General features: G+C 42.9%; 1 protein-coding gene across 3 annotated transcripts; it reads right to left on the bottom strand.

Moving 5' to 3' along the window:
- Positions 1 to 345: 345 nt before the first annotated feature.
- On the bottom strand, positions 346 to 15,045 carry LOC134882018 (guanine nucleotide-binding protein G(I)/G(S)/G(O) subunit gamma-2). Of its 3 annotated transcripts, XM_063909665.1 has the most exons (5): positions 8,259 to 8,274; positions 7,821 to 7,984; positions 7,346 to 7,399; positions 1,475 to 1,591; positions 346 to 1,231 (listed from the first exon to the last, which is right to left on the bottom strand). In XM_063909665.1, the coding sequence occupies exons 4-5, from the start codon at positions 1,559 to 1,561 to the stop codon at positions 1,103 to 1,105; spliced, it is 216 nt and encodes a 71-aa protein (XP_063765735.1). In that variant the 5' UTR covers positions 1,562 to 1,591; positions 7,346 to 7,399; positions 7,821 to 7,984; positions 8,259 to 8,274; the 3' UTR covers positions 346 to 1,102. The 3 variants fall into 3 exon arrangements, with proteins under 3 accessions (XP_063765735.1, XP_063765734.1, XP_063765736.1); XM_063909664.1 differs by lacking the exons at positions 7,821 to 7,984; positions 8,259 to 8,274 and adding an exon at positions 14,911 to 15,045 and having other exon boundaries at positions 7,346 to 7,401; XM_063909666.1 differs by lacking the exons at positions 7,821 to 7,984; positions 8,259 to 8,274 and adding an exon at positions 10,582 to 10,687.
- Between the last annotated feature and the right edge of the window lie 4,087 nt (positions 15,046 to 19,132).

The following is a 19,132-nucleotide window of genomic DNA, read 5'->3' as shown; positions in this document are numbered from 1 at the left end:
GTTTTTTAATTTACATAAACATTTACAACTTGAATATTGGAAATCCTGAGTTATATTTCTGAATATTATAATATTGATGCTTATATTATTAGGAAAATGATTCCCTGACCCTCTATTTTCGTTTCCTGCATTGGCCCTGATATGCTGTTGTAGGAACACAAGGAAATATTTCAAGATTTCTTAACGGTTAAACAGTTTTTAAGTGTGAAAATAAAGACCAAAACATCTTAACCCACAGTCCAAACACCTGATACCTCTACTGAACTGAATCTTTCTATCTTCTTTAATGCGATGCTTCGTGTCCCAGCTTAATTTATATGTGAGAGATGTCCCTGCTGAGTCGTCTTGAATCATTCTGGTTTTTAATAAGTTTTGGCACTTCCACATGGAGCCTGTTTCATACAATCTCCACTTGAAAGGAAATAGAGAAGTCCATTTCATGCAGAAAGTTAGAGATACAAACACAAACATCCAGACCTCACAGCACAGCACAGTTTACTTAGTTTTATACAAACAGTAGAAAGAGGGTTCTGTTTCTGAGGGAGACAAACTGCATCACATTTTGCCAGATAGATGTCAATATACACGGAGACAGAAGAGGAAGAAAAACAAAACGTTTCCTGTTAAAAAAGCTTCCACTAACCTGTTGGTGTAAAAACAAAAACAGCTGTTTCACGTACAGTTATAGAAAGATATCTATAGGTCAACGTAAAAAAACACGGTGGCGTCGGGGGGTTCGTTTAGTTCAGCCACCGACAACAAAACAGAGACATTTGGAAGTCCAGAAAAAGAACCACGATATATTTTTTATTCTCATTTTATCTATTTTTTTTATACACATCACAACCTGAAGACTCGGTAGGTTGTCCGTCATCGTCATCATCTTCCTCTTTGTGTCATCTAAAAGCACAGACCCTTCAACATGCTGCAACAACACCCCTCAAAAAACCACATCACAACCCTTTAACGTTACATGTAAACTCTTAAGGTGCCGCTCGAGAACAGGAGGGGGGGGAGCAGTGAACGCCTCGCCCTCCTACTAGAAGATTTCTACGTTATTCTGAACGTCCACGTTCAAAAGTCCCACAGGGAGCGGTCGGGTTTACAGGATAGCACAGAAGAACTTCTTCTCCCGGAACGGGTTCTCCGAGGCGGGAACCGGCGACAGCAGGGGGTCCTCTTTGGCGTGAGCTTCGCAGTACGACATCAGGTCCGCCGCCGCTTTCGACACCTGGGAATGAAAACAAAGTAACAAGTCAGCTGGGAATTCTAAAAATCACAAGACTGCATTAATAAATAAACCCCAGTACATGGCCGGCTGCTCTACCCACTGAGCTAGAGGACGGTTATTTTCTCAAGAATTTCAGACTTTTTCTCATCATAGCTGATGTGAGTGTGTGTGTGTGTGTGTGTGTGTGTGTGTGTGTGTGTGTGTGTGTGTGTGTGTGTGTGTGTGTGTGTGTGTGTGTGTCACCTTTATCCTGTCGATGTTAGCCTCCATTTTCAGCTGCTCCACCAGCTTCCTGGCCTGAGCGATGCTCGCCGTGTTGTTGCTCGCCATGAGCACCTCGGTCTGATTCCTGAGCTTTGCCTACAGACACAGAAATACACACCGAAATATGAGTCAGCATTATGAGTCCTTAAACCAGAGAATGAGTCAGCATTATGAGTCCTTAAACCAGTGAATGAGTCAGCATTATGAGTCCTTAAACCAGTGAATGAGTCAGCATTATGAGTCCTTAAACCAGAGAATGAGTCAGCATTATGAGTCCTTAAACCAGTGAATGAGTCAGCATTATGAGTCCTTATACCAGTGAATGAGTCAGCATTATGAGTCCTTATACCAGTGAATGAGTCAGCATTATGAGTCCTTAAACCAGTGAATGAGTCAGCATTATGAGTCCTTATACCAGAGAATGAGTCAGCATTATGAGTCCTTAAACCAGTGAATGAGTCAGCATTATGAGTCCTTAAACCAGTGAATGAGTCAGCATTATGAGTCCTTAAACCAGTGAATGAGTCAGCATTATGAGTCCTTATACCAGTGAATGAGTCAGCATTATGAGTCCTTAAACCAGTGAATGAGTCAGCATTATGAGTCCTTAAACCAGTGAATGAGTCAGCATTATGAGTCCTTAAACCAGTGAATGAGTCAGCATTATGAGTCCTTAAACCAGTGAATGAGTCAGCATTATGAGTCCTTATACCAGTGAATGAGTCAGCATTATGAGTCCTTAAACCAGTGAATGAGTCAGCATTATGAGTCCTGAACTGAATGAACTTTTACAGATGTTAATTTGAGCAATAATCTGAAATATAACGCAGATTAATATTCTCTTCAGGGTCTGACGACACAAACGTTCTCCTGCTCGTTATTTTTGTGTGCCACTGACAGAGACCAGCAGCACTGCAGGCCTCACACACACACACACACACACACACACACACACACACACACACACACACACACACACACACACACACACACACACACACACACACACACACACACACACACACACACACACACACACACACACACACACACACACACACACACACACACACACACAATTTATGGTGGCAGTTGCTAGGCAGCTTGTGACAGTGGGAGGGCAGTGCAACACTCTGCTTCATTAAGTTAAATCACACATCAACTAGTAAATGATGAGGTTTTACCACAGATTAAACAATGTGTTCATGTTTCCTTTAACCTGCCCCCAGTCGGTCCCAGGTGTGTGTCCTCAGGTGCTCTGTGTGTGTTATTACCTCTTTGATTAAATGGATAAAGTGAGTGTGTGTGTGTGTGTGTGTGTGTGTGTGTGTGTGTGTGTGTGTGTGTGTGTGTGTGTGTGTGTGTGCAGTGTGTGTGTGTGCACAGTGTGTGTGTGTGTGTGTGTGTGTGTGCACAGCGTGTGTGTGCACAGTGTGAGTTCAGGTAAATGATGCTGAGCTCAGTGTGAATATTGAAGCTTCACGCTGACACACCTGCTGCTGCAAGGATCACCTGCACACCGTTTACCTGCACAGCTACACCTGTCTCACTCCTAATCACATCTATTAGTGTCAACAGAGGGAGCAGGGGAGAGGACTCTTTAAAGTAGAGACACTACATACTGATATACACCTGAACATCAGCAGGAGAGGACTCTTTAAAGTAGAGACACTACATACTGATATACACCTTAACATCAGCAGGAGAGGACTCTTTAAAGGTGAGACTCTACATACTGATATACACCTGAACATCAGCAGGACAGGACTCTTTAAAGTAGAGACACTACATACTGATATACACCTGAACATCAGCAGGAGAGGACTCTTTAAAGTAGAGACACTACATACTGATATACACCTGAACATCAGCAGGAGAGGACTCTTTAAATTAGAGACTCTACATACTGATATACACCTGAACATCAGCAGGAGAGGACTCTTTAAAGTAGAGACTCTACATACTGATATACACCTGAACATCAGCAGGAGAGGACTCTTTAAAGTAGAGACTCTACATACTGATATACACCTGAACATCAGCAGGAGAGGACTCTTTAAAGTAGAGACTCTACATACTGATATACACCTGAACATCAGCAGGAGAGGACTCTTTAAAGTAGAGACACTACATACTGATATACACCTGAACATCAGCAGGAGAGGACTCTTTAAAGTAGAGACACTACATACTGATATACACCTTAACATCAGCAGGAGAGGACTCTTTACAGTAGAGACACTACATACTGATATACACCTGAACATCAGCAGGAGAGGACTCTTTAAAGTAGAGACTCTACATACTGATATACACCTGAACATCAGCAGGAGAGGACTCTTTAAAGTAGAGACTCTACATACTGATATACACCTGAACATCAGCAGGAGAGGACTCTTTAAAGTAGAGACTCTACATACTGATATACACCTGAACATCAGCAGGAGAGGACTCTTTAAAGTAGAGACTCTACATACTGATATACACCTGAACATCAGCAGGAGAGGACTCTTTAAAGTAGAGACACTACATACTGATATACACCTGAACATCAGCAGGAGAGGACTCTTTAAAGTAGAGACTCTACATACTGATACACACCTGAACATCAGCAGGAGAGGACTCTTTAAAGTAGAGACACTACATACTGATATACACCTGAACATCAGCAGGAGAGGACTCTTTAAAGTAGAGACACTACATACTGATATACACCTTAACATCAGCAGGAGAGGACTCTTTACAGTAGAGACACTACATACTGATATACACCTGAACATCAGCAGGAGAGGACTCTTTAAATTAGAGACTCTACATACTGATATACACCTGAACATCAGCAGGAGAGGACTCTTTAAAGTAGAGACTCTACATACTGATATACACCTGAACATCAGCAGGAGAGGACTCTTTAAAGTAGAGACTCTACATACTGATATACACCTGAACATCAGCAGGAGAGGACTCTTTAAAGTAGAGACTCTACATACTGATATACACCTGAACATCAGCAGGAGAGGACTCTTTAAAGTAGAGACTCTACATACTGATATACACCTGAACATCAGCAGGAGAGGACTCTTTAAAGTAGAGACACTACATACTGATATACACCTGAACATCAGCAGGAGAGGACTCTTTAAAGTAGAGACTCTACATACTGATACACACCTGAACATCAGCAGGAGAGGACTCTTTAAAGTAGAGACTCTACATACTGATATACACCTGAACATCAGCAGGAGAGGACTCTTTAAAGTAGAGACACTACATACTGATATACACCTGAACATCAGCAGGAGAGGACTCTTTAAAGTAGAGACACTACATACTGATATACACCTGAACATCAGCAGGAGAGGACTCTTTAAAGTAGAGACACTACATACTGATATACACCTGAACATCAGCAGGAGAGGACTCTTTAAAGTAGAGACACCTGAACATCAGCAGGAGAGGACTCTTTAAAGTAGAGACACTACATACTGATATACACCTGAACATCAGCAGGAGAGGACTCTTTAAAGTAGAGACACTACATACTGATATACACCTGAACATCAGCAGGAGAGGACTCTTTAAAGTAGAGACACTACATACTGATATACACCTGAACATCAGCAGGAGAGGACTCTTTAAAGTAGAGACGCTACATACTGATATACACCTGAACATCAGCAGGAGAGGACTCTTTAAAGTAGAGACACTACATACTGATATACACCTGAACATCAGCAGGAGAGGACTCTTTAAAGTAGAGACACTACATACTGATATACACCTGAACATCAGCAGGAGAGGACTCTTTAAAGTAGAGACACTACATACTGATATACACCTGAACATCAGCAGGAGAGGACTCTTTAAAGTAGAGACACTACATACTGATATACACCTGAACATCAGCAGGAGAGGACTCTTTAAAGTAGAGACACTACATACTGATATATACCTGCTGTGTTAGTAGCTGTGCAACACATGTCTGGCTGCTGTACTTTTATGTTGTGTATTTTGTAGATTGGTGAAACACGAAGCTGTCTGTGAATCTTTCTGCTGTAATAACGACAGTGTCCCCTCTGAGGGACGATCAGAGGGATTCTGGTTCTGGTTCTGATTCTGATTCTCACGTTTTTTAGGAGACATTTTCTCCGAGGCGGTCTGGATAATCTCCGGCTGTCAGAGCGAACATTGTGAGGATTAGAGAGCTGTGAGTGTTAACACAGTCAAATAAATATTAGGATTTAAAGTAATCCTGGTTGTTCTCACTGTAAAAACGTCTTCTCCTTTTAGGGTCCGAGTTTGTAACGTTCAGCAAGTCAGAAAAACTCATTTTTGGCGAAAGGGGGGTCGGAACAGAACGTGGAAAAGGCTTTGGTGCCGTTTAACTTTTGAAAGAATTATTCAATAACTCACTTAATATTTCCTCAAAAAATGTTGGACATTTTACTGGGATTTTACTGGGATTTTACTGGGATTTTACTGGGATTTTATTGGGATTTTACTGGGATTTTACTGGGATTTTACTGGGATTTTATTGGGATTTTACTGGGATTTGATTGGGATTTTACTGGGATTTTACTGGGATTTTACTGGGATTTTACTGGGATTTTACTGGGATTTTACTGGGATTTTATTGGGATTTTACTGGGATTTTATTGGGATTTTATTGGGATTTTACTGGGATTTTACTGGGATTTTATTGGGATTTTAATGGGATTTTACTGGGATTTTATTGGGATTTTACTGGGATTTTATTGGGATTTCTTGGACATGTTAGTAATATTTTTTCAATCTTTATTAAAAACATTTTTCATTTTTTATTCGGGCAATTTATTAATAATTTTTCTAATCCTTTTTAAAACACAACATTGTTTTGGACATTTTTCTGATAACCTTTTTGACTTTTGTTGGAGTAAAACTGGACAATCTGGAGGAGGTGGTGCACACACATCTGCACACTTACAGTATATCTAGTGAATATGACTAAGAGCACTCAGCAGGAGTTAACTCCTAGCAGTGTTAATGAAACAGGGTTATAGGGTTGACATTTCGTCCATTCTTTAGACCAAACAGCATAAAATACTCCTCTTTATTTAAAAAGCTTTTCAACATGAGAAAAAGTGACATTTGCCGGCATATAAAGGAGGGTATAAGATATTTAGCAGCGCTGTCTTCGAGTCTGCAGAGTCATCCTCCTCTTATTGTCAGAGCACAGACAGGAAATGCCAGCCTGACATTTCCCTATCTGCGCAGCGAGGAGCAGAGCTGCTGCGACCTTACAGAGTTTAACCAACAATCAGAGAGTAAACTGTACCTGTTTACTGGTAGCTGTATTTCAGTATCAGGGAGGTTCAGAAGAGAGGGAACGTCTCTGAGCTGCAGCCATGATCACAGCTGATTCTGTGCATGATAGCTTCCTTTGTTACCTCCTTTAGGAAACACTGGACCATCCTTAAGGAAAGGAGAGGAGATAATGCCGTCCCAAAAAATCCTTGCAGCCACGATATTTGAAGTGACGCATCAGTCGGCCGCTTACAGATTCATTATCTCGTGATTTTATGACTTAAACCTCAGAGAATATTCAAGAAATCTGTCAGTTTTTCTGTTTCATTTCAGATCATTTAGCTCAGAAATGTAGAGTTTTTCAAAGGTGAAGGAATGAGACGAGACATAGGACCTTATTTCTTTTACCACAGACAATTCCCTGCTCCTCTGTACATCATGAAGCCTTCTTCTTATCTGTCAGCGACCAAAATACCTCTGGAGAGTTGGAGAGTTTGTACGTGCTGATAAAGGTGACATCCTCTGATAATAATACTATATATACATATTAAAGCATGCTCCGCTCACCTTGTGTTAGCTCCTGTCTGCAGGTCAGTCAGCACTCTGTCTCTGCACAGCTCTCTGCAAACAGAAACAGAAACAGAGAATCAGAGCTGCTGCTGCTTCCCTTTATATACAGTCTGAGCATTCCTACAGTTATCACACAGACGATCCACTACAGGGAGGAGGAACACCAGAAATAACCACAGAAGAGGAAGCAAGTGAAACACGGTTCAGGGGAAGAATCAGGAATATATTAACATTTTGGGACATTTCAGGGAGGATAACCATGTTTCTTGGCCAGGAATAAAATCGGAATATTTTTATCCTGGGGTAAATTGGACCATGACAGTTGCTCTATATTAGATTGAAAATCAATATAAATATATATGTGCAATAAAACAATATTTCCTAAATCATGAGAAGTTGAAGTGAAACTTTGAGAAATAAAATAAAAACAATAACAGTTTAATAAAATGTGCAATAAAAGGATACTAAATACCAAAACAAAAGGACTCTCTGGAGCTCCAGATGTGATTCTGCAGCTGTTTTCCTGCAGCTCTGATAAACGGGACGATTCATCTGCATGAGCTGATCTGCAGACGAAGGGAAATCCAGCCGCCGTAAATCACGTCAGGGCGTTTAAGCATCCGTTAAATAAAAACCCTTGCCAACAGCAGAAAGTGCTCAGAGTTTAGAAGACAGACGCAAGAAAAGCAGACCAGGTGCTGATTTAAAAGCTATATACAATAGGTCCTTTACTAATAGAAAAACTACATTTTTAATACAATATAAACTAAATATAACTAAAAATGACTTTAAAATATCTTAAATATAACCAACCAACTCATAAAGTAATACAATAAAATAACATTTAACAAGTCAAATCAAATAATGTGAATTAAATACTGCTAAGTAAAAACTAAATTCCACGACTCACAAACTCTTGAACGTCTTCCTAAATGTTTTTCCAAAAAGACCTGCGAGGCATTCAGGCGTCTTTCAGATAATATGTAAGGCACAGTATTAATGACCTTTCCCTCCCACAGACAGGAAACAGAGTCATGTGACCTGCAGCTTGTGACTGTTATCCGGCTCCTCACTCATCTTCATTTACACAAAACTTTACTGCTCTCTGTTTACTGCTGATAAAGAGAGGTCATGTGACCGTGCTGTAGTTCCTTTATAGCCCAACATTAGCCTCCTTTAGCTTAGCGGTGGTGACGTGAAGTCATGTGACCGTGCTGTAGTTCCTTTATAGCTCAACATTAGCCTCCTTTAGCTTAGCGGTGGTGACGTGAAGTCATGTGACCGTGCTGTAGTTCCTTTATAGCCCAACATTAGCCTCCTTTAGCTTAGCGGTGGTGACGTGAAGTCATGTGACCGTGCTGTAGTTCCTTTATAGCCCAACATTAGCCGCCTTTAGCTTAGCGGTGGTGACGTGAAGTCATGTGACCGTGCTGTAGTTCCTTTATAGCCCAACATTAGCCTCCTTTAGCTTAGCGGTGGGGAGGTGAAGTCATGTGACCGTGCTGTAGTTCATTTATAGCTCAACATTAGCCTCCTTTAGCTTAGCGGTGGTGACGTGAAGTCATGTGACCGTGCTGTAGTTCCTTTATAGCCCAACATTAGCCTCCTTTAGCTTAGCGGTGGGGGACGTGAAGTCATGTGACCGTGCTGTAGTTCCTTTATAGCCCAACATTAGCCTCCTTTAGCTTAGCGGTGGTGACGTGAAGTCATGTGACCGTGCTGTAGTTCCTTTATAGCCCAACATTAGCCACCTTTAGCTTAGCGGTGGTGACGTGAAGTCATGTGACCGTGCTGTAGTTCCTTTATAGCCCAACATTAGCCTCCTTTAGCTTAGCGGTGGTGACGTGAAGTCATGTGACCGTGCTGTAGTTCCTTTATAGCCCAACATTAGCCTCCTTTAGCTTAGCGTTGGGGAGGTGTAGTCATGTGACCGTGCTGTAGCTCCTTTATAGCATTAGCTTTTTACTCCAGAAATCCTAAAGCGGTGTTCAAATGTGGAGTTAATTATCAGAAGCATTTGACAAAAGTTGCATCACGGTAAGATGCCTATGTCTTCTCCCTCCACGCCCCCTGCTGTGCAGACAGGTGTCGTCCTGCTGCTGACACCACCTGATCAATGACACCCCCCCCCATTCTTCCTCTGACATTTGGATGTGATGCTGAGTTTAAAGGAGATTAAGCGCCGTATGAAACATCCTTTTGTGGGAAATATAATTCCTAACCTGTTGAGAGTAATGATCTAACCCCCCGCCCCTCTCTCTCTCTGTTGCACACTTTGTAACTTTTATTTTTAGACCGTCCACAGAGGTGAAGTAAGGCGCCAGGCAGGGAGTGAAGCCGGCGGTGTGAAATCAGAGCGTGGTAATTATAAAACTGTCCCCAGATCAGCCATCTGGACCCCGGAGAGACCAGATTAACCTCTGAGGGTCTGCAGAGACAAGAGGGACCCAGGAGACGTTTGGAGGACAGATAAACCCGGAGACCCCTCTTTAGTTACAGTGGAGATGGCAGATAATTATGGAGACTAAACTCCAGAGAGGAGCAGGAGCATTTCCTCATAGACTTCTATACAACCTGTCCCTCATTGAACAACGATAAACGTAAGATATATTCTTTGAAATCAGTCAAATAACACGTACAAAGGTTTCTGATTGTGATAATTAAAAGATCTAAATACTAAATAAACCCCCCCCCCCTCGGTGAAGGGCAGTCAGCTGAACATGAACCGATAGGAAGGAGTATAAATAAGCCTGAGTTGATAGGATAGGTTGCACAGAAGGAGTAAAAATAAACTGCAGTTATCAGGGAGGTATCAAAAGGCTGCAGCCGAAACACAAACTGAGCAGTTATTAATGAACAGGAGGACATTGACTGTTGATGTCATAAAGCAGGTCTCTGCCCTTCATGGGAGAAAGGACGCCTGGGGGGGGGCAGTATTTCTGTCTCAGACCAGCAGCAACACCATCACCCTTTATACTGGGAAATCACACAACACACGTTACTGTATTTAACCTCTTTGTTGCACATTCACACTTTAGGTTCAAACACATATTTGTATTTCAGAATTAAATAAAATAAGATAGAAAAAAGTGATAAACACAAACAAAAGACATCAAATGAAAATAAGAACATTTTTTAATTAAAAAGTAGAAATGTATTCAAAGACAATAAAAATGAAGAGATTTAAAATAAAAAAGGATAAAAAAAATAAATGTGTGTTTTATTTTACCTACTTGCACTTCTTTATGTCTCCATTTCCTTTTATATTATTGCGCGTTGTGTTGAAGGAGGGGCCTCAGACTGCAGGATTTATTGCTTCATTTGATAAAAAAGTCTTTGAATCTTTGACTCTTTGACTCTTTGACTCTTTGACTCTTTGACTCTTTGACTCTTCCCCCCCGTGAATATTCGATTAGCCTGGACATCTGTGCCAACCCCAGCACGCCCTGCCATCTTAGAGATACTGAAGTGTGTGTGTGTGTGTTGGGGGTTAATCTGGGTCCTGGAGGGGGGGAGGGGAGAAGCAGTGGCCCAGGAAATGATGCCTCCCCCGGGTGTGGGAGGCAGCAGGGAGCAGGCTTATTGCTGCAGGGAGCACAAATGTCATGTATTATGTTTATTAAATCAAACGTTGAGGCGCGGCGTGTTTCTTCTTTGTGTGATTAAAGAGCTGACCGGGCGCTTTGCTCTTCCTTCAAACGTTTAAACACTCGCCTTTTAAAACCTTTGATACGACGGTTATGTAACAGCGGTGGTTAGTGGAGCAGAAACTAAGCAAGAGGCAGCGACAGGATTCAGAAACACGCAAACTGAAATGTGTCTGTGTGACCGGAAGCAAGAGGGCGGTTAAAAATCTCCCCGGCACAAACACAGCCATCATCAGGAGCTTCCTTGGCACTTATTTTGGAAGTAGCTGCCAAATTTCTTTACAAAAATTGCCAAAATTACCCCATTTATCACATCCAAAAACTGTCAGAACTGAAATTACCACCACATTTTGATCTTTCCGTCCCTGAATGAGTAATGATGGACAAACACTTCTGTCACAGAAAATAAACTAAATCTGAACTTAAATTGTAATATTTCCTTAAATGGTTTAATTGTGACATGCACAATCACTAGGGCGTAGTTGTTGGATAGGAAAATCTGAAGTCCCATGCTCCTCCTGCAGTGCACAATACAATTTACTCACGATATACAAGAAAAAAGGAAGCAAAACAGAGCAATTCACACCATGCTGCAAGTAAAACGCAGGAATCAGTTTTTAGTCGTTTCAATTTAAAAAGGGTCAATATTTTTACGCAAAGCCCCACGTCATCTTTCATACATGTTGGATTTATGGCACTGTAATTGGTATTTTCAAACTAAAACATGCGACCACTTTCTAAACATTATCAAACAGTAATTGGGCGAACCCCCCATCGAGGAAAGGACTGATAGAAACAGATCATGGACCCCCCCTTGGAGACTTATGATTCATGGCGTTGGATTCAAAAACAGGTCGATTTCTCTCTACTTCCCGTGCTTTTATTTTGAAATCAAACGAGGCCACAGTGAGTAAACCACCCTGACTGTTCTTGGGTGTTCTTCCTGTGTCCAGTGTGTCAGAAATGAGAGTTTTACTGTTTGTGTAAAGCTCTCTGTTTCTGTCAGGACGTTTAGCTGAGCGTGAGGAGGCATAAACAGACGGCTCCTCTGGATTCAATCAGAGCGCCAACAACAACACGGACTCTGTGAACAATATCACAAACATCCCGACTGCGGCTGAGAAGCAACGAACGAGTGCTGCAGACAGTTCTGCTTTTCATATTCTCTCAGACACATGAGGAGACTTGGACCTGAGTCAGACGTACATCACAGAAATGCTGATTGTCTTGAATTTGTTTGCTTGACTCTTTGAGTTGTTTAGGAACTCTGAAAAGAGGACTTGAGACTCGGACCTGAGTCCTGAAAGAGCAGACACAGACTCAGGATTAAAACTATTCAAGTCTCAGGTTTTCCCTGCAGGACTTAAGATCTAAATCTGATAGAAGAAGACTTAAGACTTGACTCATACTTCCTTCAAAAAGCAGCGCGGGTAAAGGACTTCAAGCATGACTTGGACTTATAGATATGCAAGACCTGACTCTTAAAGATGTTTTGTAGTCAGAAATCTACAGTCTCACTACAGACTTGGTTGGACTGGACTTGATTCTAATGTCAGTAACAAATACATGAGGATATGGCACTTCACTGGGAGCTCTGGTAGGGACTTGAGTAGGACTTGCAGAGTCACTTGATCATTAATCCCCAAAGACTTGGCTTGGAATTTGAAGATTCGCCCTTAAAGGACTTGAGACTCGGACACGAGTGCAACAGCTAATACAGACTTGGAAGCAAAACCATTCAAGTCTTGCCCTAGAGGCCTTAAGATCTGAACCTGGTTGGAGAAGACTTGAGACTTGAGTCATGCTTCTTGCAAAAAAGAAAAATGTGAGCATGACTTGGACGGCTGTAAGACTCGACTCCTAAAGACTTGACTCCTAAGACTTGACTCCTAAGACTTGACTCCTAAGACTTGACTCCTAAAGACTTGACTCCTAAGACTTGACTCCTAAGACTTGACTCCTAAGACTTGACTCCTAAAGACTTGACTCCTAAGACTTGACTCCTAAGACTTGACTCCTAAGACTTGACTCCTAAGACTTGACTCCAGAGACTTGACTCCAGAGACTTGACTCCAGAGACTTGACTCCTAAGACTTGACTCCTAAAGACTTGACTCCAGAGACTTGACTCCAGAGACTTGACTCCTAAGACTTGACTCCTAAAGACTTGACTCCTAAAGACTTGACTCCTAAGACTTGACTCCTAAAGACTTGACCAGGAAGTTGAAAGCAAAAAGCCTTCTTCATGTTTTGTTGTCCAGATTCTGCAGCCTGGTTTAAGACTTGGTTGGACAAGACTTCTGACTCGACTGGAACTTGAGTCAACCGTAAGAAAAAGGATAAATGAAGACTTGGAACTTTTTTGACCCAAGTCAACTCAGGTCCCAACAAAGGAGAGTTGACTGATGTAAGACTTGATCCTTCAACACAAAAACTGAAATATCCCTAAGGACTTGGGACTTGTTTGGACAAGATTGTAGACAAAATACATTAAACAGAGCTATTGACACGAGCAGAAATTACAAATTTAAAACAAATCTGCAGACTTGAGTTGAATAATCAGGAATTGGAGCTTCAATTAGACATTATTACTTGAAGACTAGAGACTTAAGCTGAGACTTGATTGTATAAGTCCTGAAGGCTGTGCACTGTCCCTTAAATACTTGAAAAGGAAGAACTTGACTTGGACTAGAAGATGTAACTTCACTAAAGACAGCTCTGCAGACTCGAGCATAACAGCTGTGAGACTTGAAATGTCTCGGTGAGACCTGCAAACACCTCGAGTCCAAAGTCAGTCACAATAATTGGTTCATAAGACTTTAGGTGAACCATTTCTAGTCCCAAATTCTATCCATAAGGGACCTGAAACCTGACTTTTGGTCTCGGACAAACGTTGCGGCAGACTTGGACTCAACTCTGACTTGAAATTTCTTTCAAAGACTTGAAAGCAAGACATTTTAAATGACCTGATTGAAAACGAATGACTAGACTTGGACTTTCTTTTAAGGACTTGGGTTTGCAAGAAAAGCCAGAACAGCTTTGGATGCTTCCACAGACTACTGTTGGAGGATCTTAAATCCTAAAATCAACACTGAGATGTAAACAAGAGCAGCGAGTTAAGGTCAACATGCTTCCTGCTTCACGTTCCCTCTGAAGACGTGAGAAACCGGTTCAGGTAACGAACAGAAACACGGATCAGACTCCGGTCTGAGGAGGCTGTCTCCGGGCTGGATTGGTTTAGAGGCGCTGATGGGAGAGGAGAGGTCAACTTCCCATCTATGAAACCCTCCCAAGGTTCTCCGTGGCCTTCGCCCTGGAGGAGACAGTACGAGGGCTGTTGCGTAATCGTGACTAGTGTGTAAACGACACGTGATTGGTCGGTTTAACGCATGCATGACGACGCCTTTTCAGCGTGTAAAAAAACTGCACGTTTAGGATTTTTTTTTTGCATGCTGACTGTATCTGAGACATAAAAACACCCCCCCTTCCTCATCTTCATCACCCTCCTCATCCTCCACCGGCCATCTGCCTCACACACAACCTCTTGTGTGTGTGTGTGTGGTCGCCTTCTCCTCGCAGTACGGAGGGTTGGAAATGGAAAACCTCACAGGAGAGAATTGTGGGATTCCTCTCTCACTCTCCCCCCCCCAAAAAAGACCCACAGATGCCTTTAATTCCTCCTCGTTAAAAGACGTGCAGAGTCCTGAAGGAAGGAGGAGTAATCTGTTCTGTTTGTTTGGAGCAGAATACGTGACAGAAAAGGAGGTTTTTTCTCGCAGAGGGAGGAGGGGATTCCATGAAACAGCCAGCAGCATCAATCTGCCGAACACCCCCCCCCCCACCCCCCGCTCTTCCTCTTGAACACACCCTGATGCCACACAGACCATAAAGACAGAGTCTTGTATAAAATCCTACCTTTTTTGTCGGGTTTTTCCGTCCAACACATCAGAGTAGATCCTGCTCTCCGTCACACAGACACTGCGAGCGAGGCGATGCACATACACTCTCTCTCTCTCCAGCTGAGATCCTCCCTCAGTCTCCTCCCTTCAATACAAGAATCCCCCCTCCTCCTCTTCATCCTCCTCCTCTTCCTCCAGCCATTAGGCTTTATGCTCACATCTCTGAAAGAAAACTAAAGCAGATATTTAAGAACGAACGCCTCATTAGCATATCTAACATCAACCTGTAATCTAAAACATCATGGTGTTAGTGTCAGTGTGTGTGTGTGTGTGTGGGGGGGGGGGGGTCGTCATGGTGATATCTGCTAGTTAAATACCCCCCCCTCCTCTTATTTATCCAGACACTCCTGGTATGCATTTGTTTACAGTCAGTGTTTAGAGATACAGTCGAGGCTTTTCCTGTGGACCTCTGGGAGAGAGGAGGAGGAAAAAGAGGAAAAGGAGGAAGAGGAGGAGGAAGAAGAGGCAGAGGTGGAAGAGGAGGAAAAGGAGAAAGAAGAGGAGGATGAAAAGGAGGAAGAAGAGGAAAAGGAGGGAGAAGAAGAGGTAGAAGAGACAGAGGTGGAGGAAGAAGAGGAGGAAAAGTAAGTGGAGGAGGAGGAAATAGAAGAGGAGGAGAAGGAAGTGGAAGAAGAAGAGGAGGAGGAAAAGGAGGAAGAAAAGAAAGAGGTAATAAGATGCTAACTGTTGGCGAGTTCAGGAGGAATCGACAGTTAGTGAAATAAACTCCTGGATGTTTACAGGTGAGTCCCAGTGACAGAGAGAGAGAGTCCCAGTGACAGAGAGAGAGAGTCCCAGTGACAGAGAGAGAGTCCCAGTGACAGAGAGAGAGCGTCCCAGTGACAGAGAGAGAGAGTCCCAGTGACAGAGAGAGAGTCCCAGTGACAGAGAGAGAGAGTCCCAGTGACAGAGACAGAGTCCCAGTGACAGAGAGTCCCAGTGACAGAGACAGAGTAAGTAGAGGAAAAGTAAGTGGAGGAGGAGGAAATAGAAGAGGAGGAGAAGGAAGTGGAAGAAGAAGAGGAGGAGGAAAAGGAGGAAGAAAAGAAAGAGGTAATAAGATGCTAACTGTTGGCGAGTTCAGGAGGAATCGACAGTTAGTGAAATAAACTCCTGGATGTTTACAGGTGAGTCCCAGTGACAGAGAGAGAGAGTCCCAGTGACAGAGAGAGAGAGTCCCAGTGACAGAGAGAGAGAGTCCCAGTGACAGAGAGAGAGAGTCCCAGTGACAGAGAGAGAGAGTCCCAGTGACAGAGAGAGAGAGTCCCAGTGACAGAGAGAGAGCGTCCCAGTGACAGAGAGAGAGAGTCCCAGTGACAGAGAGAGAGTCCCAGTGACAGAGAGAGAGAGTCCCAGTGACAGAGACAGAGTCCCAGTGACAGAGAGAGAGTCTCCGTGACAGAGAGAGAGAGTCCCAGTGACAGAGACAGAGTCCCAGTGACAGAGACAGAGTCCCAGTGACCGAGAGAGAGAGTCCCAGTGACAGAGAGAGAGAGTCCCAGTGACAGAGACAGAGTCCCAGTGACAGAGAGTCCCAGTGACAGAGACAGAGTCCCAGTGACAGACAGAGTCCCAGTGGCAGAGACAGAGTCCCAGTGACAGAGAGAGAGAGTCCCAGTGACCGAGAGTCCCAGTGACAGAGACAGAGTCCCAGTGACAGAGAGAGAGAGTCCCAGTGACAGAGAGAGAGAGTCCCAGTGACCGAGAGTCCCAGTGACAGAGACAGAGTCCCAGTGACAGAGAGAGAGAGTCCCAGTGACAGAGACAGAGTCCCAGTGACAGAGAGAGAGAGTCCCAGTGACAGAGAGAGAGAGTCCCAGTGACCGAGAGAGAGATCTTTACTTGCTGTATGTTTAGCTACAGGATACTGTGTGTGTGTGTGTGTGTGTGTGTGTGTGTGTGTGTGTGTGTGTGTGTGTGTGTGTGTGTGTGTGTGTGTGTGTGTGTGTGTGTGTGTTGCCTGCAGATACACCCTGTCTGATGTTCCTCTGAATCACTTCCTCCTCAGCTCCATTCATGCAGACGGTATTCTCTTCTCTTTGAACCCTACAGTAACAGTAAGAGAGGAGGAAGAGGAGGAGGAGGATGAAGAGGAGAACAAGTGAGTCATGGTTCCTGTGGAGTAGAAACACAGGAAGCCTCTGGAAACCACTGATCCTTCCTGGGTCCTATAAGCCATCGGCACCATCTGTCATCTTCCTATGTTCCTATGAACGGATTAAAAACGGTTCATTCACTTTTAATTATGAAGAAGAGTTTGTTGTTGCCGTGCGGAAATAAAAACAACAGGAGCTGGAAATAGTTTATATTTCAACCAATTATCCAGCCACTCAAGATAAGAATTTAGATTCAAGATTAAAATACTTTCAGTATTTCAGATCTTTACTCATGAACTTACTTTCAGCTAACTGTAAAACCATTAGCTTCCCATAGCCTTACTGTTGATCCATTAACCCACTTTAGGCTAATGGATCAACAGTTAGCCTACTTTAGGCTAACTGTTGATCCATTAGCTCACTGTATTTCCTTTAGCCTACTTCTGTATTTGTTTCAACAATTTATCAATTAGCTTACTTTAAGCTAGCTGTTTATTCATTAGCTCCCTCTAGCCTGTTTATCTTTTAGCCTACTTTCAACTAACTGTAAAACTATTAGCTCCCTATAGCCTTACCGTTCATCTTTTAGCCCAATTGTATCTTAATGTTTAACCATTTAGCCATTAGCTTACCTAAGCTAACTGTATTTCCATTAGCCCATAGCTACTTAGGCTAACTGTTTATCCACTAGCCAACATTTACTGTAGCTCGTTTAAACTTTTATTTATCAGCTTATTTCAAATGTTCAATAGCCTACTTTTAGCTAACGGTTTCAACTGTTTCCTTTTAGCATACGTTAGCTCACTCACAGTTTTCCCCGTACCCCTGACAGCAGCAGAACCCCCCTCTAAAGGGTTCAGTTCTCTGGATTGGGCCCTCAGTTGGTTCAGGCCTCGTTAGCATCGGCCGGGACGTCCATCGCTGCAGAGGAGATAAACCCAGAGAGCTGTTTGCATGTAATCTGATTACTACTGGGCTCTGGATCATCGGGGAACCTCATGGTGTCAGTCAGCTGTTTTGGCTAATAGGCCGGTTTATTAAGAGCTGATAATCCACAGCAGATGTGGTGACTTGCAGAGCAGAAATCACCTTTAGCTACTAATTACCTCATTATATTCAAAAAGAAAACCTCTTTATTTAATTTGTCTTCATGTGTTTGCTCAAAAACAAAAAAGGTCAAAACGATGATGATTTGGGAGAGGAAGAGGAGGATGAAGGATGTAGAGCAGTGCTTATATGAGTGTAGTGTGTGTGTGTGTGTGTGTGTGTGTGTGTGTGTGTGTGTGTGTGTGTGTGTGTGTGTGTGTGTGTGTGTGTGTGTGCACGAGGGGTGGGGTAATCACGACTGCCGGCAGCGGGAGGAGGAGGAGGGGGGGGGGGTGGATTTCATTTCTGATTTGCGACCATCTGGCTCCTCAGCCCCAGTGCCTCGTGGGATTTACGGAGAGGTCACTCACCGCTGCTGCAGACACACTGTCACCTAATACAAACATACACACACGCAACACACACGCACACACACACACACACACACACACACACACACACACACACACACACACACACACACACACACACACACACACACACACACACACACACACACACACAAACCTCGAGAGGCAGTGTGACGAGCAGGGTAAATATAAAACGAGGCAGATTTGAGTTTAAAAACAATAACATGGTCTGATCCAACAAGACAAAAGAAAGGAGAGAGAGAGGGGGGGAGGAAAAAGGAGGAGGTGACGGGGAGTGGATTTCCCCCCTCTGTGTTGCCATAGTGACAGCAGAGGATGGTGGATGACTGTACAGCTGTGGATAGCTGATTAGTCTGTGTTCTTTCAATCTCAGAATTTTTGCCTTTTTTCTCTGAATTATTTCAGAATTTTGACTTTTTTTCAGTGCCTTTTTCATCAGAAATTACCTAACCTATTTTCAGAATATTTGCCAAAAACCTGAAGAAAAAACCTATTCTCAGTAAACATTCTGAAAAGAAGTGAAAATTCGGTTTAAAAAGAAAAAAGTAAAACAAATCTGAATTTTGACCTTTTTCTGTATTTAGTATTTTCTATGAATTTTTAGT

The sequence above is a fragment of the Eleginops maclovinus genome, chromosome 19, assembly GCF_036324505.1.
Source record: "Eleginops maclovinus isolate JMC-PN-2008 ecotype Puerto Natales chromosome 19, JC_Emac_rtc_rv5, whole genome shotgun sequence".
Classification (NCBI taxonomy): Eukaryota; Metazoa; Chordata; class Actinopteri; order Perciformes; family Eleginopidae; genus Eleginops; species Eleginops maclovinus.
Note: the sequence above shows the minus strand (reverse complement) of the source record. Positions and strands in the feature narration are given on the sequence as shown.